The sequence below is a fragment of the Cydia strobilella genome, chromosome 26, assembly GCF_947568885.1.
Source record: "Cydia strobilella chromosome 26, ilCydStro3.1, whole genome shotgun sequence".
Lineage (NCBI taxonomy): Eukaryota > Metazoa > Arthropoda > Insecta > Lepidoptera > Tortricidae > Cydia > Cydia strobilella.
In genome coordinates, this window is record NC_086066.1 from 2,366,698 (window position 1) to 2,392,911 (window position 26,214).

At 41.2% G+C, this 26,214-nt stretch overlaps 2 protein-coding genes across 2 annotated transcripts in view; both read right to left on the reverse strand.

Annotated features, from left to right (window-relative positions):
• Positions 1–933: 933 nt before the first annotated feature.
• Positions 934–26,214, reverse strand: part of LOC134753039 (uncharacterized) — a 32,194-nt gene continuing 6,913 nt past the window's right edge. Inside the window, exons 8-26 of the mRNA XM_063688799.1 lie at positions 21,048–21,155; positions 20,176–20,248; positions 18,414–18,646; positions 16,698–16,890; positions 16,290–16,444; positions 15,648–15,741; positions 14,025–14,131; positions 12,437–12,577; positions 10,700–10,803; positions 9,516–9,729; positions 8,477–8,565; positions 7,070–7,167; positions 6,298–6,436; positions 5,259–5,445; positions 4,934–5,060; positions 4,485–4,642; positions 3,621–3,707; positions 2,044–2,173; positions 934–1,059 (exon numbers count right to left, since the gene is read on the reverse strand). Coding sequence (XP_063544869.1) covers positions 934–1,059; positions 2,044–2,173; positions 3,621–3,707; positions 4,485–4,642; positions 4,934–5,060; positions 5,259–5,445; positions 6,298–6,436; positions 7,070–7,167; positions 8,477–8,565; positions 9,516–9,729; positions 10,700–10,803; positions 12,437–12,577; positions 14,025–14,131; positions 15,648–15,741; positions 16,290–16,444; positions 16,698–16,890; positions 18,414–18,646; positions 20,176–20,248; positions 21,048–21,155 — 2,563 coding nt within the window. The remainder of the gene's footprint in view (positions 1,060–2,043; positions 2,174–3,620; positions 3,708–4,484; positions 4,643–4,933; positions 5,061–5,258; positions 5,446–6,297; positions 6,437–7,069; positions 7,168–8,476; positions 8,566–9,515; positions 9,730–10,699; positions 10,804–12,436; positions 12,578–14,024; positions 14,132–15,647; positions 15,742–16,289; positions 16,445–16,697; positions 16,891–18,413; positions 18,647–20,175; positions 20,249–21,047; positions 21,156–26,214) is intronic.
• On the reverse strand, positions 21,778–26,163 carry LOC134753317 (uncharacterized). The gene is made up of 2 exons (XM_063689168.1): positions 25,235–26,163; positions 21,778–22,487 (listed from the first exon to the last, which is right to left on the reverse strand). The coding sequence occupies exons 1-2, from the start codon at positions 26,004–26,006 to the stop codon at positions 22,474–22,476; spliced, it is 786 nt and encodes a 261-aa protein (XP_063545238.1). The 5' UTR covers positions 26,007–26,163; the 3' UTR covers positions 21,778–22,473.

Consider the following 26,214-nt stretch of genomic DNA (forward strand, 5'->3'; position numbering starts at 1 on the left):
AGAGGGAACACACAGACAGACAGACAGACAGACTTTCGCATTTATAATATTAGTATGGAAGTATGGATAGTATGGATTGCACTAACAAAGTCTTTGCAACCAAATTTTCCGCGTAATTATTACGAGTGTGAAGTGAACTAGGATATCGATATATACCTAAACAAGATTTACTCTTTCTAAAAAACAAAATCAAGGCACAACTTCTACCAACCGCCAGAGGTACTCCTAAGGGCCGGTACAGGCGGACTGCAACCCGAAGTTGTAGTTGGTTTACAGTTCATATACTAATTGCAGTCGAATCGCGGTCCACCTGTATTGGCCCTAAGGGGTAGACATATTAGGTAAGAATTTAGAGAACATTTTTTAAAATATTGTCTTCGGTTACCGCGATAGTTACTCATGAAATAAAACTATGAAAACGGATTATATCGCGTATATTGAATTTATAATACATCCCGACGTTTCGAACTCTTTACAGCGTTCGTGGTCAACGGGTGACTGAGGAAAAATTACAAAATGCAAAAATACCCACATACTTAAATAATGAACAATCATAGACTACAAACTTTAAGGCTGGTTGTACATGCAAAATCGGTTCATAAGGCTAGTTATACACTATAATTATTTTTCAAGTAAAGATATATATATATACGCGATAAAAAAAAAAAAAAAAAAAAAAAAAAAAAAAAAAAAAAAAAAAAAAAAGTATGATGGGATGTATTATAAATTCAATATACGCGATATAATCCGTTTTCATAGTTTTATAACATTTTTTAAACTTTATTTTCCCGCTTATCACGTAACAGCGACAAAAAAGGGCGTTGAAAAATGAAATTCAAGGCTTTGTTTAACGCCGAGTTTCTTGCACAAGTATCTTCTCGGGTCAGAGGTGTAGAGTATTTTCCACATGGCTTGGGTATGGTCAGTTGTGACCTACGGTTTGACGGCGTTAAAATACCGCTGGAGATCTATGTCGGCCTGCGCTACCCACGCTGCATTCAGCGCGATGGTGTCCAACGCGCCCACAGCTCCCCTTAGCTCGCCGAATAATTCTTTAAACTGAAATAATACATAATATTGTCTTCGGTTACCGCGATAGTTACTCATGAAATAAAACTATGAAAACGGACCCGCCCGTTGACCACGAACGCTGTAAAGAGTTCGAAACGTCGGGATGTATTATAAATTCAATATACGCGATATAATCCGTTTTCATAGTTTTATTTCATGAAATAATACATTCAAATAATTTAATTTTGTTTTTACAAATCAGATTTGGTAGGTATGTAAATATATGCAATAGTCATGGGCGTCGTCAGCCGATGGACGAGGAGGGCAAGGTTGCTGAAGGTCTAGCGGACTTCCTATCCTCCCCCATACATTGCAAATAATGATGTGTGTAAAAGCTTAACTTTATCGTATGTACGTATAATGTATGTAAAGGTTATTGTAAATGATTTTTCACCTCAGAAGCTCGAACAAGCCTACTTTCGTCACTCCCTGGAGTGAGGAAAGTGCGACTTTCCTCACTCCAGGGAGTGAAACAAAGTAGCTTTTTAATTTAGTGAAGGCCATGAACTGCCATTTCATACTTCTATTACAAATTGTTTTTTTTTTGTTTATCTGTATTATTCTGTGTAATTTGAAATACATTTTAACCTTTAATATGTTCTCTCTACTGAGGTGAAAAATTATATGTGCAACACGAGAGCAAAGTTATTCTACATCTCGTGTTTTTGAGCCCCTCGCTACGCTCGAGATTCTAACTTAGAATCTTTCGCTTTCTCGGGACTCAAAATAAACGCAAGAAAAACCAACTTTCCTCTTTTGTTGCACAAATAACTATTGACGCGTGCTCCCCGTCAGCTGTCGGACCGATAATATACGTTTGTGTGCGTATGTGTAGGCATAATGGTTATTGTAGTGTACGTAACCGCTAAAGACGGCGCGCCCGCGGCGGCTACACGGATGTAGGATCCTACATCCGATATCGGATCGAACAACGTGAAAACGCTCATAATCTGTGAACTAGTCAGCCCATACCCGGTAGTAGTCGTGTGGCTGATGGAGACAGCGCGCGGCGGCGAGCAGCGCGGGAGGCGGCGGGGCGGGCGCGGGCGCGGGCGCGGGCGCCGCGCGGAGCACGCGCCAGGTGCTCGCCGCGCCGCGCCATCTAGTGACAAAAAGCAGAGATACCATCTCAATAACACTCATGGACGAGCGTACCGACCGCAAGCTTGGTCCTTTCTCGCTCTCGCTTATAGCCACTTATAGCCGCCTTCTTAATGGCCGTAACACACCATCGCACCGCACCAAGGTCATGCACCCATAAGTAAGAGCGAGAATGAGATATCGCTTTCTCGCTCTTACTTATGGATGCGTCGCACAATGACCTTGGTGCGGTGCTACGGTGTGTTCCGGCCTTAATGGACGTACCGAACCACCTTAACGAACGAACCACTTTCCATTCGATCGAACCGGCCTCGGACAGTACCAAGGTCGCATTCCGGTACGCCCGTCAATTATGATGCCTTATCACCCAAAAGTAAAGATCGGCTAACTGCGGCTCTTGATGCTTAAAAAAAATTATATATAAGATAGATAGATAAGATAAGATAAGATAATAATTTATTTCATTTCAATCTTAGTTGGTAAATACATAGTGGTCGAGTCCTCCTATTAGGTATGAAGTACCTGTATCAGGAGACCTCGCTCTTCTTTTTAATCTATACTAAGAGAAGTAAATAAAGTTAACATTAACATTATAAATTTATAATGAATTAACTAGTTTGCCAAATTAACAACTACATTTACATTTATTAATTTTACATATTTACATAGGTACTTATTCCTAAAATTATTCTTACATATTTATTTTAATCATCGTGTGAGTGCATGCGTGTGTGTGTGTGTGTGTGTGTGTGTGTGTGTGTGTGTGTGTGTGTGTGTGTGTGTGTCGTTATATTTTAAGTTTTTATTTACGAATTATATCTTCAGTAGCTTTATAGTCAACTGCACTTAACCATTTATAATTATTTAATTATTTATAGGCGATTTTATTTTTTCAAAAATTGTTTTCAACAAACAGGCTAGGCGGTCCGTAAATCCTAAATTTCGACCTAGGGCTGTAACGTGCGTACAAAATTAGGCAAAGTTTTATATATTTCCCTTTTTTTCTCCCAAGTGTGATAATAGTAGATTGTGTTACAAGGGAGCAAAATGACGTATTTACGGCGAGGGCGTACATTGAATCCTAAACGAAGCGAAGGATTCCATAATAGAATCCCGAGAGTAACGAGGGATTCTAAAGTAGAATCCTGAGCGTAGTGAGGGATTCAAGTGTGTTACGCCCAAGAACGCCCAATAATTAATTAAATTGTATGTAGTTATTACAAATTATGAATTTTATTTTATTTGTTTTTCACTTGTTATTTAATTTATTTAATTTTATTATTAAAAATATATTTATTTGCTGACATGTCCCATAATTACTCAGTTTAATTTAATTAAGTTATAAGCATGTATGTAATTAGTTCGTAAGATTTCTAACACAATGCATTATTGTTAAAGAAATAAATAAATGAAATGAATGAAATGATGGAAATAAATAGACAATGTACCTGCAAGCGGCCGCGCAGAGCGCTGTAACCCATTGCTTCCACTCGCGGCCACGTTGCGCCTCCGGCGACAGCGCGGTGAATGCAAATCTGCAAACACGAATTAGGTTAAAATAGAGACATCTATTGACAAACTGAAGAAAAAACGTTCTAAGCTATAACGAAAAAAACGGGACCCTATTACTAAAACTCCGTCCGTCCGTCTGTCTGTCTGTCATCAGGCCGTATCTCATGAACCGTGATAGCTAGACAGTTGAAATTTTCACATATGATGTATTTCTGTTGCCGCTATAACAACAAATGCTAAAACCAAAATAAAATAAATATTTAAGTGGGGCTCCCATACAACAAACGTGTTTTTTCTTTCTTTTTTTGCGTAATGTACGGAACTAACGGAACCCTTCGTGCGCGAGTCCGACTCGCGCTTGGTCAGTTTTTTTTCATATGAGCTCTCGAGATTTTATACAGATGGAAAAGCTGATTGTTTTTTTTGCCATTTCGAGGTTGATCCCAGTGAAAAATTTGCTCAAAACCATCTTCATAACTTTTTGCCATGTTTGATCATGACAACTTCCATCCATCTTCAAATAAAAATACATTACTTTATATTATACACCTATTACATTCTTACTTAGGTACTTATTTTGCTTGCCACAATATCTGTGCAAAGAAAACGGCGGCGAGTTGAATGCCGTTATTGTCTTCCATCATATCTCCTACAAAGCCTAGTGTCCTACCTGAAGAACAGCCGTCCTTCGGCGAAGCCAATGCAGCTAGCAGGGCCGTGGCTATATAAAGGAAGTGGGGCCGCGTAGGATGCTGTTAATGCCTTTCAGCAGATCTTCCAGCCGACAAACACTGTGCTACCTGTAGAAAAGCCAGTCGTCCTTCGGCGACGCCAACGCAGCAAGCAGCGCCCGGTGGCTATATAAAGGACGCGGGGCCGCGTAGGATGCTGTTAGAGCTTTCCAGCAGGTCTGCCAGCCGACAAGGCCGTAAGTGCGCACGCCCGCTGTGAAGGCCGCCTGTAAATGACATTTGTTAATTACTAGCTGTGCCCGCGGTTCCGTTCGAATTAACCCCCTACGCAAAAAGAGGGGTGTAACAAGTTTGATCGCTATGCGGTTGATGCGGTTTTATTTATTTATTTGAAAGCAGGTTTTCTAGCACTGGTTTTTAGACGATTTTATTGAGATCGGTTCATCCGTTTTATTGCGTTGGGGTTTTTTTTACAATTTTTAGTTAATGAAAAGACGCATAATTGGTCACGTTTTCGATTTAGACCACCAAGTGGTAGACTGGAAATTTGTGCTCACCTCCTGGTATATCTCCGGTATGGTCTTGTTGGCGTTACGCCAGGAATCGAACAGACGTACCGCCTGTTTCGTCACTTTCTCGTTTTCCCACTCCACACCGGCTGTGAGCAGCGCGCCGCTTAGCCATCTGTCACAAAAATATTTAAAATATAAGGTAGAAGGCTAGACCTTCGTTATCAATATTTGACGTGACTAACACAAATATACAGGGTGGCCAAAACATAATTGCATTCCCGTTGCCAGGAAGATTTTGGGATTATACTGGGCAACTTTTACTATGGGACCAACCACTGCTGAGGTTAGTGTACTATTAACTAACACTTACAATTGGTCTTCATTCAGCGTCTCCATCTCCTGACTGGTGTATATGGTCACAGTATCAGGGTGTAGGGTGACCAGCAGTTTGGCTAGAGGCGGGCCGGACGAAGTAAGACGAAGTAGCTCTTTCCACCAGGATAAGTGGTTGAGGACCACGCGCCATGGGGCCCAGTGCGTCTCCTTATTTAGGCGGGCTGCGGGAAATACGATAAAATGTTAAAAAGAACTTTAAATCAAAATTAATCAACACAATTAAGAAATAAACGTAAACCGATAACCAAAGTAGGCGACAAACTTTTGTAGTTTTTGCCATATTTTAGAAAAAGTATTTTGTTACTAATTATACCACAATAAAGTGCCTAAATGTGCAATAAGATTACAGTGAGAAAGCCACAAGTGAGCAAATTTAGTGATTATTGCTTGCGGCACAAGGCACATTCTGAAACACATAGTGATGTGAAGTGCCTTTTTTACCTGTAACACCTTTCCGAAGACATGGAAAATAATATCAGCACTTAATACTTGAATGTTAATAAACGTACGTAACTATAACAGGTTAAAGGGCCATTTTTGTATTATATTTGAGAACATTACATTATTTATGTATGTAAAATGTATAATTTTTGGTGCAATAAAGAAAATTTACTTACTTACTTACATTACATTTTTATCTGTCTAATTAGTTAATTTTTAAAGGACTTCAAAATGTTATCTGGTTGATAACCCTATCCCCCTTTGGCCCACGCTCCCATCCGAAGAACGTAATTTAGACTTATATTAGTTTAGTAAGTAAGTAATTTATTTATTGTAAACTGTGTAGGTACATAAAGGTATTAAATATATCAACAGGTATCAACAGTTGTTAGTTTCATAAGAAAGTGTGGGTACGTTTTTAAACAAAATATTTATTAATCCTAAAAATATTGCTCTGCCTCTTATAATATTCTTCTGGATCGCAAAATCCTTTTGTTTTGTTTTTGAATTCGAAACCTTCAAAAACAAATGTTGTCCTTTAGAAAGGCCTCTGGGCTGCTGGCATTGCCTACCTGCAGCCGCAACGGCGCGCGAGGCGGGCAGACGGCGCGCGCGGCTCAGTACGAAAGCGTCGTCCAACAGGAGCGCGCGCTCGGCCGGCGCCCCGCCCAGGTACAGCGCGGACGCGCGCGCGGCGGCCGCCTCTGCCGCCTGCAACGTTTATAACTTATATTATTTTTTCACCTCAGTAGCTCGAACAAGCCTACTTTCGTCACTCCCTGGAGTGAGGAAAGTGCGACTTTCCTCACTCTAGGGAGTGAAACAAAGTAGCTTTTTAATTTAGTTAAAGCCATGAACTGCCAATTCATATTTTTATAAAAAAAAATTCTCTGTGTAATTCGAAATACATTTTAACCTTTAATTTGTTCTCACTACTGAGGTGAAAAATTATGTGTGCAACACGAGAGCAAAGTTATTTTACATCTCGTGTTTTTGAGTCCCTCGCTACGCTCAAGATTCTAACTTAGAATCACTCGCTTCGCTCGTGAATCAATTATAGAATCTTTCGCTTTCTCGGGACTCAAAATAAACACTCGCAAGAAAAACCAACTTTCCTCTCTTGTTGCACAAATAACTATTGATACAAGCTTTTATCGCTGACTGTACTTTTCTTTCAACACGCAAATAGAAATTATTACGTTTAAATAGCACTTACACAATCTGGGCTATCAAAATCGCTGCCAACTTTAGCTTGGTCTAACTCTAAAAGGTTGTAAAAACCGGTCCGGGGTTCCGTTACACTTTCTTACAATATTTCAATATATTTTCTTTAAATAATCTTACCTCTCCAGCGGATGGATTCTGGGGCGCGACTCGGTACAGCCCTCTCGCCCCCACATTGTATCGCACCCACTTGTGCTTGCCTAAATCTGGTACCAACACTGAAACGAATACATATAACAACATAAGACGTGTAAAATTTGTACAATTTTATCAATAAATGTATCTTATCTTATCTTAGACAAGCTTTCACATGTATCAATAAGCAGGCAGCGGGCAGAGACTGCACGTTTCGCCGCACTCCAAATTAAACCGTAATGGTAAAAGCGCTTCTTTTAGACACGTTCATGCGACCAGCTGACGTTCTTTCCAGCGCGATACAACTGGCTGACGATTTTTTGAATAAAAAAAAAAATACAAAAATCTTTATTTGTTTTAAACACAAATTGCCATGATTTAGCTGATGGAGCCGCCCGGTAAGCAAAAATATGCCTGTGTCGGGAGGCACCGCTCTTCCCTAGGTTAAAGCAAACTATTTGTACAAATAAAAATTTAAAATCTAAAGATTAATTTCTAAAACCAAAACAACAAAAATGACCATTTAACTTACACTAAATTTTAACAAACTTATGATATTGTAACTTAAATAATTTATAATAATAACTATAAATGCATGAAAAACGTGTGTGTGTGCGTGTGTGTGTGTGTGTGTGTGTGTGTGTGTGTGTGTGTGTGTGCGTGCGTGCGTGCGTGCGTGCGTGTGTGTGTGTGTGTGTTTGTGTGTGTGTGTGTGTGTGTGTGTGTGTGTGTGTGTGTGTGTGTGTGTGTGTGTGTGTGTTGTGTGTGTGTGTGTGATACTGTTCTGTCCGTTTGCCTATTTTTTTATTTTTGTACGTGAAGTCTTAGCTACATAGATAATACGTCTATTATTTTTGTAGTTAGGGTTATATGGTAATAATTTGTGTGTTTTTAGTGTTGTTTGTAGTATGTATAACTTCCTGACCGAAAGTAGGCCACTGGTTTGGAATAACAAGTCGGTAGGGTATCTATTTTTTTTGAAAAACATGACTTTTAACAGTGCACGTTGAGCTCGTTCCAGGTCAATTCACAATAGCATCTAAACTATCATCTGACAAAGTATCAAACGGGAGGCGATGACAATTTTTTTAACGTGTTTCGGTGGCTGCCATTCCTCAACCCACCAACGGAGCGACAGCTGACATCCACAAGGTTTCATCATACATAGCCATTAACCACTATACGAGTTATCGCCTGGGAGGCGATTGGTCATGAAAATCTGTCCCAGACAGACAAAATGAGCTTTATGCATATGCACGTAGGTCTATGTTGCTCTGTGGTCTATGACGGATTAAACCGTCTTTGGCGTTGGACCTGCGGTTCGGATATATCCGTTATTGACCAATGCTTACCACGCAAGACAAGAAAGACTATGGATGTTGAGTGACTTACTTTCAGTGTCGTTCATCCATATTAAATGCGTGACGTTCTCCGCCCAGCGCGAACCATGGGCTATCTTCGTTTCGTTACCCACGTCGTACCTATAAAAAAAATGTATTACACTTAATAGATGGATACAGTCTAAGGAAAAAACGTACCTCGAAAATCACGAAAATTTGATTCTCGATCAGATGGCGCCACTAGTTTTGGCCTACTCTCGTATAGAGGGCGTTGACGGTTTCGTTTGTTATTTATAATTTTAATGCATATCAGTAAAGGAACATGGATCAAAATCATATAAAAATAATTAATGCGAATAAAAACATCATTTATCCATATTTAAATACATTTTAACGTATTTTTATAAATCTTCATTTTTAGTTTTAAAGTATGTCGATAGATGGCAGTGAATTTACAGTGGTTACAAAGTTTACTATGACAGTACCGCTCTATCTTATTATATCCTCTTTGCCTTTACGAAGTAACTACTAAAAAAAAACCGGCCAAGTGCGAATCGGACTCGCGCACGAAGGGTTCCGTATCATTACGCAAAAAACAGCAAAAAAATCACGTTTGTTGTATGGGAGCCCCACTAAAAAAATTTTTTTTTCAGTTTTTTTGTATTTTTTGTTATACAGAAGAACAACAAAATTCAGCGGCAACAGAAATACATCATCTGTGAAAATTTCAACTGTCTAGCTGTCACTGTTCATAAAATACAGCCTGGTGACAGACGGACAGACAGACAGCGGAGTCTTAGTAATAGGGTCGCGTTTTTACCCTTTGGGTACGGAACCCTAAAAAAGGTAAAGTTTTAGAGGTCTTTTTCATTCAGATAAATGATGGCAACGCAATGTAAAACCAACTGGTTGGTGGTCGACATTACCAACTGAGACCTGAGACGCAACGTTCTGGCAATGAAGACGATCTTGGATTTAGGTACGTCAGCTACAGAGAGAGGTGACGCCCTCCCCCCCCCCCCCACAAACAAATTTCTATGCAGGGGGGGTCACCTCTCTCTGCATCTAGTTAAAATATCTCAGAAACTTACCAAGTCCCATTCTGTAGCACACTATCCGTGATATTCTTAATGATCTTCGTGTCATTCTCGAAGCCCGGTTCTAGAGGTCCCACGGAGAAGGTGACTGGGATGACCCATTTAGGGGCTGGAGGGGGCTTGGTGGTGCGGGGCGCGGGGCGACGCGTGGTGGGGGCGGGGGTGGTGGTGGTCGCGTTCTCGTCTTCAATCGTGTCCGTGAAGTTCTCTGGAAGATCACAAAGCATTTGGAATCCAGGCGTGTTTAGACAATGGTTAAAATTTCTCTGGAGGCATAATATTAATTATGATTATATTGTGATGCTTCAATGAGGGCTACCGTTTTTGTGCTCACCAGTTGGCGCCACTGTAGATGTAGGTCCAGAAAAACAGATCTCAAAATTCTTCTATGCTTATTTTTATAAAATCAATACGTTCTAATATACACAAAGGTATTTTAACGTCTAAATGTGCCATTTTTTCAACCTGTATTTTGCATATATTTGAGTTGGCACTTTTATTAAACCACTAACATTTATTGAGCTATATTATATCTAGTGTTTACTATGATTAATCAAAGATGGACAAAGATTTACCACAATTATGAGTAAGGAGTGAAAATTCCCGATAAAAAAGCTTGAAACCCCCAAAACTTCTATGCATTTGACATTTGGAAAATACCTCTACACTAGCGCCCCTAGCAGCCAAATTAAACGCGGTAGCCCTCAACCTGCATTTATGAAATTAACATCGGAAAGTTGTTTGTGTATAACCACGATGACAAACAGCATTCGTCCGACACCCGGCGCCTATCTAGTAAGCGGTTCCTGTAGCCTGTGGACTTTAGCAACTCCGGATAAGAGCGCATTGCTAATCCATTAAAAATCTACACTCCTTGAAGAACCTACAGTTATTCGAAACAACCTCGACAAAATAGTAGATTGTGTCACAAGGGAGCAAAATGACATATTTAAGGCGAGGACGTACATTGAATCCTGAAAGAAGCGAAGGATTCTAAAATAGAATTCTAAGCGTAGTGAGGAATTCAAGTAGAAATAATTGCCCAGGGTGGAAATAATTTTGCTACCATGTGACTGAGGTGTTCGCGCAAGGAAATTCCTCTGTAACCAACCTCCAATGTATGTAATGTCTTACAGCTAATGATAATATTAAGGGATGCATCAACGAGCCAAGGTTACCTGGTACATAAAATAGTTCTTCAAGGTCAGCCCGCAGGTCCAGGGTCAGAAGGGAATTGATCATAGGCGGCTCAGGGTCCGGCGGATCCGCTGTCATTACGAAACTGCAACAAATTATTGATATTTTAACTTCGACCCTACTGATCACATTTGAGCCGGTACAAATGTAGTGAATTGAAAAATTTAGTTATTCACCAGTTAAGTTATGTATATTTGTATATGTATATAAATTCGATGTATATATTTATATTAGTAGTACTCAATATTATTATGTCACGTCGTCCACAACGTGCCCCGTCCCGTACACTCCGCTGGCTCCACAGAAAACCAGCGCCGTTGACCACGCTAGCGCTAGTCGTGCCAGCTGCATTGCTGAGTGGAGACCATTTCGGCTTCACATCTCTATTTCTACTGTTTCGTTTATCTTTGTCTTGTATTTGCTATATATGTGTTGTATTGATGTGTTGTCTGAATAAATGATTTCTATTCTATTCTATTCTATTCTATTCTATTCTGAATAATTCTTTATCATCGTATTTTCACGGAATCTTACGAACGTGTTATGCTAATACACAAGTACAAAAAGTATTATCTAAGTACAAAAAGTATTGAGGTTGACCGTATAGTTATGTCATAGAGTAACTTATACTAGAGCGGTACTGTCATAGTAAATTTTGTAACCCCAGTAAATTCACTGCCATCTGTCGACACACTTTAAAACTAAAAATGAAGATTTATAAAAATACGATAGAATGTATTTAAATATAGATAAATGACTTTTTTTATTTGCATTAATTATTTTTATGATTTTGACCCATGTTCTTTCACTGATATGCGTTAAAATTGTTAAATAACAAACGAAACCGTCAACGCCATCTATACGACTGTAGGCCAAAACTAGTAGCTCCCTCTGAACGAGAATTAAATTTTCTTGATTTTCGAGGCACGTTTTTTCCTTAGACTGTATCCATCTATGACGGAGTTATATCTATCTTTGGTTAAGTATAGTTTAATTTATTAAACTTTAAGTAATTTGTAAAAACTTCAATAAACTATAAAAACAAACAAAAAAAATAGTCAAAAACAGTCCTTGGAGCCGGATGGGCGTCAGATTGAAAGTGTAGGGTGTACACACCGTTCCTGCTTAAGCAGTACATCGCCTGTAGCTGTATTAACAGCGGCTAATAAAGGGTATGAAGCCTTTTCACACCAGCCGTCCCACACAGTCCCACACTTGGGGCTGACCCTCGAGGCTCCCTGCCACTTGAGCACTCCTTTTACAGTAGTGCTGGTTCCATTAAATTGTTCTTTCTAACGTAAGCAATTTGTAATTGTACCTCACGCTCTTTATAATTATTAAATAAAATAAAAGGTCAAATACAACGCTTTTAATACATTACATTTGTATACTGTACTCTTAGATTAGAAAGTTAACCCCTTACTTCATTTAAAAAATAAAAAAGTATTTGGTTAAAAATAAACTTTAATAGCTAAAAACATAACAGCCATATAAGGCTGCGCATGCAGTAAAGGGTTAAGTAGGTATGTTTAGGTTTAAGATAAAGTTAAGTTACATATCAACCGCTAACACGAACACAAAGGAGCCTCGTCTGCCAACAAACCACTGTGTGGTTTGGCATAAGTAAATATGTATTTAGGTGTACGTAAGTTTTTTGAATAAACGTTTTTTTTTTTTTCTAAAGAGCTTTTTTGTCAATGGTAAAGGGTTATACACACCGTTCCTGCTTAAGCAGTACATCGCCTGTCGCTGTATTAACAGCGGCTAATAAAGGGTATCCAGCCTTCTCGCACCAGCCGTCCCACGCGTGCGGCGGCGCCCCGCCCGCGCCGGGCCGTTGGAGTGCACGCCACAAATCTCTGTAAATTAATTTAATCATTTACCAGTGCCAGAACGTCCAAAGAGTTTTTTTAATACAGTTGCTCAAAAAGTGGTACTTTTGTGGCTGCGTAGCGTGCGAGAAGCTCAATTTCTCGAACTAGTGCTTTTTACTTTTTAGTTCCAAACTATAGTTTCGAAACGCAGTTTTTATGTAATTTAGCTTGAGCAGGTACTGGGGCCTCACTCGTTACTCCTCGGTGTCGTTGAGCAACCCGCGCCGGGCCCGCGGCGGCCGCGGCCGGGGCGCGCACGAGTATGAAGGTATCGCGGGCTGCGGCAGCTCAACTATCAAGGGCTGTATACGTACTTTTGGTTTTGGTTTGGTTTGGTGGTATGATGCTACTAACGATATATTAATTTATTATTTTTTCGCAATTGTATTAAAAAACGTCGTTTACAACACGTGTGAAATGTCTTTTTACACTAGTTGTAAAATGTACTATATTACTATCAGGAGGCCTAGCCAAGGTGACAATCGCTGTCGCTTCGCCATCGAATCGCTTTGTGTCTCTCTATCACTCTTCCATATTAGTGTGACAGTGACAGTTGCGTTTCGTTCGCTACGGAGCGTTAGCGATTGGCATGTTGTCTACGGGGCCAGTTACCCAAATTTTCCGACAGTAAGGACTATTATATACTAGATTCCTGCAGCCCATGAGAAATAGGAAAGCCAAATTATTTCCAACTTGCTGTCCGACGCTCAAATGAAGGTATTAAAGGACCCGGGTATATCTTTAAACTACGTCCAAAAGCTGTAGGGGCATTGTGAATGTCATCTCGCTTTGTGTGGTAGGGCACAGGCACAGCACAGCACAGCACATGTCATTCCAGATGTAGAGTAGACCACAACAGGGGAAGGACTCCACCTTACAGAAAACTGCAGCCAAATAACACTAGACCCTACTCATAGTGTTGTGTTCCTGCCGGTAATTAAAGTCGCCAGATCTTAACGAGGGTGCGGAGTGTTAGAGTCGACAACGCGCATGTAACACCTCTGTTGCAGGCGTTCATGGGCTAAGGTGACCGCTTACCATCAGGTCGGCCGTATGCTTGTTTGCCACCGACGTAGTATTAAAAAAAAAACCGGCCAAGTGCGAGTCGGGGGTTCCGTACTTTTTAGTATTTGTTGTTATAGCGGCTACAGAAATACATCTGTGAAAATTTCATAATGTCTAGCTATCACGGTTCATGAAATACAGCCTGGTGACAGACGGACAGCCGAGTCTTAGTAATAGGGTCCCGTTTTTACCCTTTGGGTACGGAATCCTAAAAACGATTTCCAGCTTGCTGGGAATTCCTCAAAACGGTTTTTTAATCTAATTTAATTGACCTATACCACGGACGTTAAAATTAAGTTAATGTCAAACTGTAACCATGCGCGTCTGTGACCTTTAGTGGTAATAGGGTTAGAAGTTTAGGTCTGACCTGGCATCAGCACTAGCGCTGCGATGATCTCTGAGCAACCTCGCCAGAGCAGCGCGGCCCGCCGCCTCGCCCGCGGCCTCGATCGCCATGCTCACTATAGCCGCTCCCTGCAACAACGGTCACATTTTAATAAAATAAAAAAATAAAATAAAAATTCATTTACTTCGGACAATTCGGAATCCATATACAATTTACATATCAAATATTAAAATATTAAAATTAAAGTCCCGTCGTTGTAAATAATAATGAGTAAAAATCGTGAAAGTTTAAATCAGTGTATTAAAATTAAAATTAGAATTAAAATTAAAATACAATCAACTTTTAAAAACTTAGATATAAAATTTAAAATTAGAATTAAAATTATAGCATTGTTTAAATATAAAATTACAATTAAAATAGAATTAAAATAAATAATTAATTTTTTTTTTAAATTGATTGGATAAAATGAACCAATTAAATTAAATTAAATTAAATTACACATCTTAAATTAAATTATATTAAATTATATAAGTATCTTTAATAAGTATCTAGCCAAATGATTAGAACCTAGGCAACTATTTACGACCTACACTTACAATACATTATTGTACCTTACAAAACTTCCGTGAGACACAGACATATTAAACATATCCGTCACCGTCGACGCAAGCTCCTGATGACGCTACTCGGTACGGAGTGAAACATGTCGAGCGTTTTCGACTTAAAATACGTGAGTGACCCGTTATTAATATGTTTAATATATTGTACCTACATGACGAAAATTGGTGTTTTAATTTGTTAAACTCTTCTAGATTTCATATATAGGTACGATACGAGAGAAGTACCTAACTATAAATGTAAACCATATACATACATATAGGTACATAATATACATTATTACACAAATTGACTAAGTCCCACGGTAAGCACAATAAAGCTTGTGTTGTGGGTACTTAGACAACGATATACATAATATATAATTACTTAAATACAAAGAAAACACCCATGACTCAGGAACAAATATCCGTGTTCATCACTGAATAATAGCCCTTACCGGGATTTGAACGCAGAACCATCGCCTTCACAGGCAGGGTCACTAGTAGTCACTACCCACTAGGCCAGACAGGTCGCCAAAATATGTGATCATAATTATATTATTATAATATATAATCAGAATGCGTATATTATATTATAGAATCAGATATCAACGTGATAGAATCAGAAATGATGATATCCGCAGTAGAACTAGGGTCACCGACATATCTCGCAGAATTGCAAACCTTAAGTGGCAGTGGGCGGGGCACATTGCTCGCAGAACTGATGGCCGGTGGGGCCGGAAGGTTCTGGAGTGGCGTCCGCGTACCGGAAGACGAACTGCCGGTAGGCCTCCAACGAGATGGAGCGACGACCTGGTGAAGGTCGCAGGAATTCGGTGGATGCGAGCGGCACAGGATCGGTCGGAGTGGCGAGCCTTGGGGGAGGCCTATGTCCAGCAGTGGACGTCTATCGGCTGACATGATGATGATGATGATGATGATAATCAGAATGCAATCACCTTTCCTATAGGTTTACTCTACAACCTTATTAATTTTGAGATTTTGAAAACGGTTTAATTTTGTGAAACAATTGAACGTGATAACTAACCTTATGCAAAGATAATTCATCAGCGGCGGATTCTATGTCAGCGCGCTCAAGCCGCGGAGACGCCACCGCACGCACTGATGTACTCGAGTCTAACCTGGACACAAACAATACACTTTAAACAGGGACTCTTTGAGTGCAAAGCTCTACATGACTCAAAAAGCGACTCAGACTCATGACTCAACTAGGACGCCTTCAAAGTCATGAGTCTCGTCAAACTAAGGCGAGTCCTTGTTGTTGAGTCTTAAATGACTGAAGCTTCTGCATAATCTAGTAAACAAGCAACAGTTTAAGCGTAGGTTTGAATAGTTATTCTTCTTAGGATTCTTCGTGAATCTTGGGTAGGCTACCAGAAATTGGAGTCACGAATGTCAGTCCTAGCGATGACAACTGCCAGAGTTACACTGACATAAGACTCAAACATATTAAAATTATTTTAAAACGGGTCACTCACGTATTATTAAGTCGAATAGCTCGACATGTTTCAGTATACGGCGCGCCCTCGATCAGTGAAGACGTCTCGTTGCTCCGTTAAGAAGATCCTCGTAAAATGGATCGAAACATGTCGAGCTACTCGGCTTAATAATACGTGAGTGACCCGTTTTAAAATAATTTTAGTACCATTAATCCAGTTGTTGAACTGACCTTAAGGCAGGCAGAACGTGATCTAAAAGCAGGCTATCTTGTTGCCGTTCAGCGCCACCTTCAAAAGGTGGAGCCTTCTGGCCGAGCACGGATGTGAGCGCCTCCATCAGCCACTGCGCGCTCCACCACCGAGGTGAGACCAGCCCGCCAAACCACTGAGGAACAGACATACAAATCGTTTTGTATCAAGCAGAAACGTCTGCGAACGATGCTAAGCTTAGAAAAAAATTAAAAGTGAAAATATTCACTGTCTTGGGTGGGACTTGAACTCATGACCACCCATTACCCAACTACCCACCACCCAACCCAACACACCCAAGACAGTGAAATTATACAATTCGAAACAGAACTAATTCAATTATATTTTTTAAACCGTTAATTCAAAATTCACTAGCTAGAAGCTAGTACCTGTTGTGCGAGCAGACGCGCTATAGTCTTCGTGTCAGTGAGGGTGCTCGGAGACAGGGAGATGAGCCCCCACCCCTCGGAGTACAGCCCTCCCCCTTCTACCACCACTACGTCAAGTTTGGGGAGGGGGTAGGAAGTGTTCAGCTCGTAGGCAAACTGTTGAATGGTTTTCTGCACCCATTCTAGGAGAGGTCTGTGAAAGAAAATTTAGAGATTAGTTAACTGATATTTTCATTTAGTCTTATGGCGTGTTTCCTTTTAAGACATTCTTGGTATTAACAACGTTTAACTCTTTTTCATCACACTCGCTCAGTAAATGTGGAATTGCACGCAGGCGTAGCGGGAACTATAGAAAAAGCGTTATCCCTAGGGAGTTATAAAGTTTCTAGTATTATAATTAACAGTTTTTTGTCTTTATACTTCAATTTTGTATTGCAAGTGCGATGAAAAACATTGTGTGTAACTCAGGGCGTAATAATAGTGCAAACTCGGGTCTATAAATCGCTCCGGCAAGCCGTCGCGATTTAACTATACTCTCGTTTGCAATATTTAACTTACGCCCTATGTTGCACAATGTACTATTAGTCTATTAGATAGATAGATAGATAGATAGATAAACTGTTTATTTGTTTGCCACAATACACACAAAATATTCAAATACAGAAATGACATAGGTACACAGAACAATCCAGAAAATAAATAAAAATTACAACAACAAATAAGTCACACCGATTTCTATTAGTTACGAATTGTCATAAATGTTTTCCGGTCAAAGAACCAAGCATATTCTGAAACAGGCTGCTTTTTATTTTTTAATGTCTGAACAAAACAGTCATCACTCAGGCATGATTTCAAACAGAAATTAAGTATCTTCATCAAGTGAACCATATTTGATGCATTAAATATATTAATAACGGGTCACTCACGTATTTTAAGTCGAAAAACCCGCCGCCGAGTCATCGGGCGCGGAGCGCTGCGGCCCGCAGTCTGATGACACTTCTCGGTACGGAGTGAAACATGTTGAGCGTTTTTCGACTTAAAACACGTGAGTGACCCGTTATTAATATATTTAATATGTCTGTGTCTCACGGAAGTTTTATCATATTTAATGTAGCTAGTTCAGGAGAGGGTGTAGGTTCAAACAGCAAAAAGCACTACAAGTAGATGATCTGATCAGCTTTATTTCATCTAAAATGACTTGCTGATCACTATAAAGACATGATAAAGACTAATCTCAGGCGGATGCAACAAGAAATCATCATCAGGCCTCTCCGTACTGGACGTAGCCACTAGAGGGGGTGGGGGCAGGTGCCTCAGCGGGGAGGAAGGAAATAGCACCACGCTACATAATTTTAGTTACAAATATAGGCGGAATACTTACCCAGCCTCAGCTAAAGTCACTTGTTGATCGCTGTAGACAAATTTCCGGTGGAGGCATCACAAAAGCCTCTTCATCAGGCGTCTCTGCACTAGATGGCGGCCGGTATGTTACAGGGGCGTAGCTAGAGAATATGGCGCCCGGGGCAGTCACCAAATTTGCGCCCCCTGACGACTGACAAAAGTTTCCCTGCTGCTGCCTTTTGCCCATTTTGGCGCCCCCCTTGGATGGCGCCCGGGGCACTTGCCCCCTCTGCCCCCCTCTAGTTACTGCGTATGTAGAAGGGGTGGGTTCTGGCGCTGCGATGGGGAGTGTCATATAAATATGGAAAATCTTACCCTGCTTCATCCAAGATAACTTGCTGATCGCTGTAGAGACTTATTTCCGGTGGAGGCATCACGAAATCCTCCTCATCAGGTGTCTCGGTACTAGACGTAGCTACGTCAGTAGAGGGGGTGGGTTCGGGGGGCTCAGTGGCCAGGGCGGGCTGCGCGCGGCGCTGCAGGCGGCACACCGCCAGCGACATCATGTGCGGGGGCATCGGGGGGGACTGCGCGAACTCGTCTTGGAGCTGGAACGTGACAAATGTACGTGAACAGGGCTCTGCCGGCCTAGCTAAGGTGACAATCGCTATCGCTTCGACAACGAAACGCTTTGTGTCTCTCTATCACTCTTCCATATTCGTGCGACAGTGACAGTTGCGTTGACGGAGCGTTAGCGATTGGCGTGTTGGCTACGCGGCCTGATGTTACTATAGCCAGGCGTGACTCACTCCGCGATATCGTCGCGCCGCTACAAGTACATGCGGCCGCCCCCAATTCTGGGGTCTAGCCATAGTAATTGCCGCGTACCGCTACGGAACGGACGCCTGTTCGCGCTTGTGCCACCTAGCGGTCATATCTGTCATAATAGACGCGTTTTGTTAGGGAGTGAACCTTCTGTACTATTATTTATTCGATTATAGCTCGTTGGTAACTCTTTAACTCCCGGGATTCCCAGGGTACAAAGTTTGCCCGATATTGCGTCGGCGGAAAACGAGGAGTTAAACAAATACTTACGGTTAGATATTTTATTGAAGAGATTAACCATTCTTAGGTCACTTCAATTTTCGATTTCGATTCGTTCTCCAACATAGCAACTAAATGAACGAACATGGATTCGAACCTCTAGCATGAATATCTCGCGTTACTAATGCAGTATAATCATCATTCTCAAAAACTCCTTGAAATTGTTAGGTGATTGGCTAGAATAATTGCATTTAATAATATTTCATGGTATAGTTCATCGTACAAGCACGCACGTATACACACACACACACACACTCACACACACACACACACACACACACACACACACTTTTAAGTAATTATCTTAGCAGTATAATAAATAATTGTAATAGACAAATAGTAAACATATATAATACAGATGAATATACTATAGCTGATAATGTCATATCATATCATCCTTGCTAAACTTTAAAATTGTATAAGTAACAGCGATCTGACCATCTGTATCTGTTTTTAACTTGTGTTCTCAACCAACCTTTGCTGCATTGCTAGAACTGGCGGTGGTTTATTCCCTGATCCCTATAAGACAGGTTTACCTAGTTTAGGGCTCAGGACACTATTCCTAGGCTGTCTAACAATAGAATAGAATACTCCTAAAAATGTAATTCTACTTTGTAATAAGCTGCATTTTTGATACACAAATAAATCATTTTTCATTTTCATTTTCATTTTCATTCTCCGCTGGCCTAGCCACGCCCGTAAACAATCAATCGTTCCTAATTAGAAAGTCAAGTGCACAGTGACCAGCCGGGGGACAATCGCTATCGCTTCGACAACGAAACGCTTTGTGTCTCTCTATCACTCTTCCATATTAGTGCGACAGTGACAGTTGCGTTTCGATCGCTACGGAGCGTTAGCGATTGACGTGTTGGCAATAATTATTTGACTGCAATCTTAACACGAACGAACTATATTCCTCTAGCATGAAAGCGCGCGACTCCACCTTAAAAGTTCGGCTTGACATATGAAGACGCGACTACGTAAGTCATGCTAGTTAAATAGCCAGATTTATTCAAAATTTCCATTTACGTACCAATCGATGTCCTAAATAGAATCCAGCTTCTTCCGTCGCCACTATTGGCATGTTCGTCAAGGATACGTGGAATCTGTAAACAGAAACGGTATCCTCCATTAAGTTAATATATTTTACGGCTTGACTCACGTATTTTTGGTTACATGCGCGATGTTATACACGATGCACTGTTAGAGCTCGAAAATGGAGACCGAGGGTCTCCGAAACATGTCGCGCGAGTGACTAAAAATACGTGAGTTTAATCCGTAAAATTTGCTTATTGTTAGTATGATTCACGACAGTTTAAATTCGAGTATCCTCCCTTAGCAATTCCTTCCTTTATAACACCAACAACAGTTAAGGATTATGTACAGATTTTTCGTCTGCTCTGTCTGGGAAAAATCTGTGCCACATTTATCCACAAGATAGATATTGACAGATTTATCCACAACCCACTTTAGCAAGACAGATTTTTGTTTGCTCAAATCGGACAAATCGGTACATATTATTGTACTTATTTATGTCTTACACAAAAAACTTACTGTATTGGTCCTAAAATTAGTTTTACTACGTTCTGAAGAAGAATTTTCATTAAATTTTACATAGTTACATGTAGTTAAGTTATGTAGGTGCGGGCTGAAGAACAGCGCTGTGCAGTCGCCAGACTCGCGGCACAAGCTGAGTCCCGAGCCTATCGTCGCAAATAGCATTTATAATATAAGTTAACTATAATTCTAAATGTCAAATATATATAGTTAGTTCCTACTTGTATAATACTGCTGTAAGTTAAGCTTATTGTACAGTCAGCTGCAGAGAAAAGGTACCCCACGTCCATAAATTACTGTTTTTTTTACTGCGACAATAAATGACTTTTTATTTATTTATTTAAATACCTATCTCTGACGATGGTGAGTCGGAAAGTAGCTCGTAGATGTGGCTCGTCGAGGCAGGGGAACGCGGAGCGCGCATGCGTCAACCAGAATCGTGACACGGCGCAGCGACTGAAAAACAGTTACAACGAATTCAATCGATCAAAATCTGCGATGTATCGAAAATCGCATGCGATTTGTTCCAAGATCAATAGAGGCCTAATTGACCGAGCGTTAGGGAAGGTCTCTGTTTCAGGTTGGGCAAAAATGTTGCTCCTCTGCATGTCGCATTTCTCGACCGATTATCGTGATATTTTGTGAGCATGCTCGATATTTAGATTTTGAAAAAGTTCAAAATGGCGGAAATTGGCATAAAGGTCAGTCAGTAGGGTCTATGGCGTTCAAGACCATTATGAGTTTCGCTGTGATAATGGCTCAAAGAAGTAATTATGGTTGAAATAGGTTCAGGCAAACCGAAAAGGTGATGGCGGGATGACTTGGACGCATTGGACAGGGTCGAGTAGAGAAAACGAGAGGAGGCCTTTGCCCAGCAGTGGGACACCAAAGTAGGCTAATATAAAAATTAAGCCTATCGCGAGGTCACAGCGTGGATACGCCATACATCAAAAATAATTTGATTTGCGTTTCTATGTGTGAACGGCACTCTGTACACGCGTCATGCGTCATTGTGTCCGTTGCCAAGGTGACAATCGCTATCTGTTGTGTATCGGAACGGGACGAGTGAAACAAATGCTGCTTAGATACGCACTGACGTTTATTCGCCATGACACCTTATTATAAGTACATGCATACAGTAGCATACGTAACATTTCTCCCCGTTTTTAATAGAGAGTAAGCTTCTTAATCTAAGTTACAGTTCGTATAATTCATACAATAAAAAGGTTTATAATCCGTTCGGGGAAGTGGACGCAACAACATGTCTGACAACCCGCCCCTTGAACTCTGGTCAGCGGGGGTAGCTACCTGCTGCGACTGAACATTGTCATCAGAGGTCTCAAAAAATTCCTCAACTTCTCCGCCTGAAGTAGCAACCTGGGTGGACCCGTCCGAGGTACCATCTTCCTCTCCCATTTCAGCTGGCGAAGACGAGGCAGGCTCAGGCTCATGACTGCCGCTTGCCACCGGTGAGGAATACTCGATCTCATTGGTAGCACAACTGTCGTTGACAGAGGGTTCTTCTGTTTCATCTAAACTCTGATGACTGGGGTAACGGAATCTGTTGACGTCCATTCCTTTAATCGGTACAAGTTGATTTACATGCTTTTTTACTTGCACTAACGTAACATGATCCTTAACTAAGTATATTGTTCTACCAATTTGTTTTACTATTATGCCTTTGTTCCAAGTAAATTTTTTGTTGCCATAATTTTTTTTATACATTACATAATCACCAGGCTTAAAAAATGGGCGTTTTTTTCCACCAAAGGATTTACTCTGTGAACACTGTTTACGCTCCACTGTTTTAACATGAGCGTCGTGGGACGAGGACGGCGATAGTGTCGGGGAATATAACAAGTCTCAGCGCGAACGAAGTTTGCGGCCGAATACGATCTGGGCAGGTGAAGTCCCCGTGGTGACATGTACGGAATTCCTATAATCGAATAGGTATTTGGACAGGTTTTCATCTACTTTCCTCTGATTAGTACTAACCATTAGACAAGAACGTATGCCTTTTTTTGCTACCTTCACGTAAGATTCCGCCTGCCCATTACTGGCCGCATGGTAGGCGGGGGAAGTTACGTGCGATATTCCATTCGCAGCGCAAAACGTACGGAATTCGTCAGACAAAAAACATGTGGCATTGTCACTAACTAGCGTGTGAATTAATCCGAATCGTGACATAAATTCATATAGTTTTGATATAACAACAGACGTTGAAGTCGAACTAACACTATACACCTCAACCCATTTCGAGTACGCGTCCACTACTACTAAATATGACCTATTATTTATTGGGCCCAGGAAATCTATATGCACCCTATAAAATGCCTGCTTAGGGTATGGCCACACTGCAAGCGGGACGCGCGGCGGAGATGGTCTCAACTGGTTACAAATGTCACAACTTGCTATCATAGTTTCAATAGCATTATCAATACCTGGAAACCATACCCTACTCCTAGTTCTGCTTTGCACTTAACAATACCCAAGTGCGACTTATGTAACTCCGACAAAATTTTTGATTTTAAAGTTTCCGGCTAATTCGTTTTTACAGAGTAGATATGGTTGAATACCCTGAACTGTAACTTTTTTTGGCCATCCGTTTATGATGAATTTTATGACTTGGTTTAATAAAGGATCTTTCTCGGTTTCCTCACGCAACACCTTAGACGTCACGGGTAAGCTGTTGTCGGCAACAAAATTTATGTACGATGCCCTATCGTCGATAGACACTGGTGCCCCGCCCTTAGTGTGGCCCGCGCCGGCAGATGAGTCATCATTGTTTACGCTCGCCCGCGACAGATAATCAGCACTGTTATCAGCGCTGCGAATGTACTCAATAGTGTAGTTATAGGCACTTAAAAACATCGCATAGCGCTGGAGCCTATTAGCTGATACCTCTGGAATACCACGGTGAGGCCCAAAAATCGTGGTTAGTGGCTTATGGTCCGTGCGAAGAACGAACGGCACCGTCCTACCATAGAGGTATTGATGAAAACGGCGTACCGCAAATATAATCGCTGTTGCTTCTTTTTGTAATTGGGAGTAATTTTTTTCAGCCGCGTTTAACGTGCGCGAAGCGTACGAAACCGGACGTTCCAACCCGTCATCCCCAATAACACTCAAAATAGCCCCAAGGCCAGTTGGGGACGCATCTGAAGTGACCACGATTTTTGCATTGGGGTTAAAATGCGCTAACACTTGATCTGAAGCCAAGTGTTGTTTGATTAGCTTAAACGCATTATTGTGTTCCGCATTCCAATGCCACTTACTACCTTTTTGCAATAAGTTGTACAGCGGACTAAGTACCGTAGATGCCCCCGGGACAAAATTCCTATAGTAATTAACGAGGCCCAGGAAGGATTGTAGCTTATTTACATTATTTGGTACTGGTGCATTTAGAATGGCGCTTACTTTAGCGGGTGACTTTTTTAACCCCTCTTTGCTAATTACATAGCCTAAATATTCCACTTCATCCTTAAAAAACTCGCATTTAGTTTTTTGAAGTGTTAACCCCGCGTCCTGCAACCGTTTTAAAACTGCATTCAATCTAGCTAAATGTTCAGACTTATCACTACCGGTTATTAAAACGTCGTCCAACATACATAGGACGCCCTCCATACCGGCTAAAACCCCTTCCATTACCCTTTGAAATATCGCTGGGGCGCTAGCCAGGCCAAACACGAGACGTGTATATAAAAACAACCCCCTATGTGTATTAATACACGTAACTTTTTGTGATTCGTCATCTAAAACACACTGCGCATACGCCTGAGAAAGGTCTAACTTAGAGGACTGTTGACCTCCGTGCAACCTAGCGAACAACTCATGCGCGGTGGGCAACGGGTATTGTTCCACTATTAATTGTTTGTTGATAGACACTGAGTAGTCCGCACACAGGCGCAGCGACCCGTCTCGCTTCAAAACGGGCACGATGGGGGATGCATATAACGAATGTTCAACCGGTTTTAATATGCCTACGCTAACGAGCCGGTCCAACTCCTTATCAATCTTATCGCGTAAAGCAAAAGCCACTGGTCGTGCTTTAAAAAAAATCGGTTGAGCATCCTTCATTAAATTGAGTTTTACTTTATATTTATTAAACGTTCCCAGCTTGTCAGAGAAAACAGAAGGAAATTTCGAATGCAATTGATCCATAAAATTACTTGATTGTTCACAGAAATTAACCTGTACCAATTCCAAATTATTTTGCGATATAAAATCCCTACCTAATAAGGGCCCTGCCCCGCCGCGAATCACGTGCACGTTTAATACGTAGGTATTTCCTGCATACGTAAATGGTAACCGCACGATACCTAAACAATGCATTTTACCACCCGAATAAGATACCAAGCGTTTATGGGTTTTAGACAATGCCACATCTTTAAAACTATTTAAATAAGTTTGCTCTGATATTGCGGTCACCGCTGAGCCAGTGTCGACCTCAAACTTCATTGGCACTCCATGGACATGAACCTTCGTCGTCATAGGCTCGCCTGATGATGAGCGAATATTATAGCAATGGCACTCACCGTCATCGCCGTCATCGTCCCCGCAGACCTCACTTACGTAATTAATTTTTTTGCACATACGGCGCAAATGACCTTTAACCTGACATTTTCGACACTTATGGTTAGCAAAACGACACTTTTCGGCCGTGTGATTGTTAAAACCACAAACGGAACACAACACTTTAGCACTTTTTTGATCTTTCGATGCAACCTTGAACATTTGACTAGCGCTCGAGGGCTCCTGCCCGGTGACCTTGGTTGCCCCCGCGCGCGCACATCTTCGGCTTTCTGCCAGTTCCACCGCCTTAGAAAGAGTCAAATCAGCTGGGTTCTGAGCGAATAATTTTTCTCGCTCCGATCCTGGAAGCATTCCCATTACAAATCGGTCTTTCAATGCCTCCTCCACGTTTAGAAACCCGCATTCTGCTGTTAGGCCGCGAAGTCTTGCCGCAAATTGGGGGTAGGTCTCCCCTTCATTTTGCATCGCCGAATAAAATTTAAATCTCTCGTGAAACCCACAAGTTGTTGGCGTAAAATGATTGTCCAAAAGCGAACATATGTCGGCATATGGAACAACTTGGAGCTCTTTTGGCAATGCCAAATCTGATGCCAACTTGTAAGTGGCATCGCTGAGTGCGCTCAGCAATACCGCCCGTCGCTTCGTTCCGGTCGCGTCACTTTTTTCATCGATGCCATTAGCTATGAACCACTGTTGTATACGCGCTTTATACACTTTCCACGTTTGTGTGTTGTGGTCAAAATTCGTCAAAATCCCGATTTGAGACGAATTCATGTCCGCCACTTGTCACTTTTTTTGAACACGCGGGTAGATCGTCGCCACTGTTGTGTATCGGAACGGGACGAGTGAAACAAATGCTGCTTAGATACGCACTGACGTTTATTCGCCATGACACCTTATTATAAGTACATGCATACAGTAGCATACGTAACACTATCGCTTCGCCATCGAATCGCTTTGTGTCTCTCTATCACTCTTCCAT

Coding starts and splice junctions, on each gene's coding strand:
- LOC134753317 (XM_063689168.1), bottom strand. CDS start 26,006: ATGAATTCGTCTCAAATCGGGATTTTGACGAATTTTGACCACAACACA.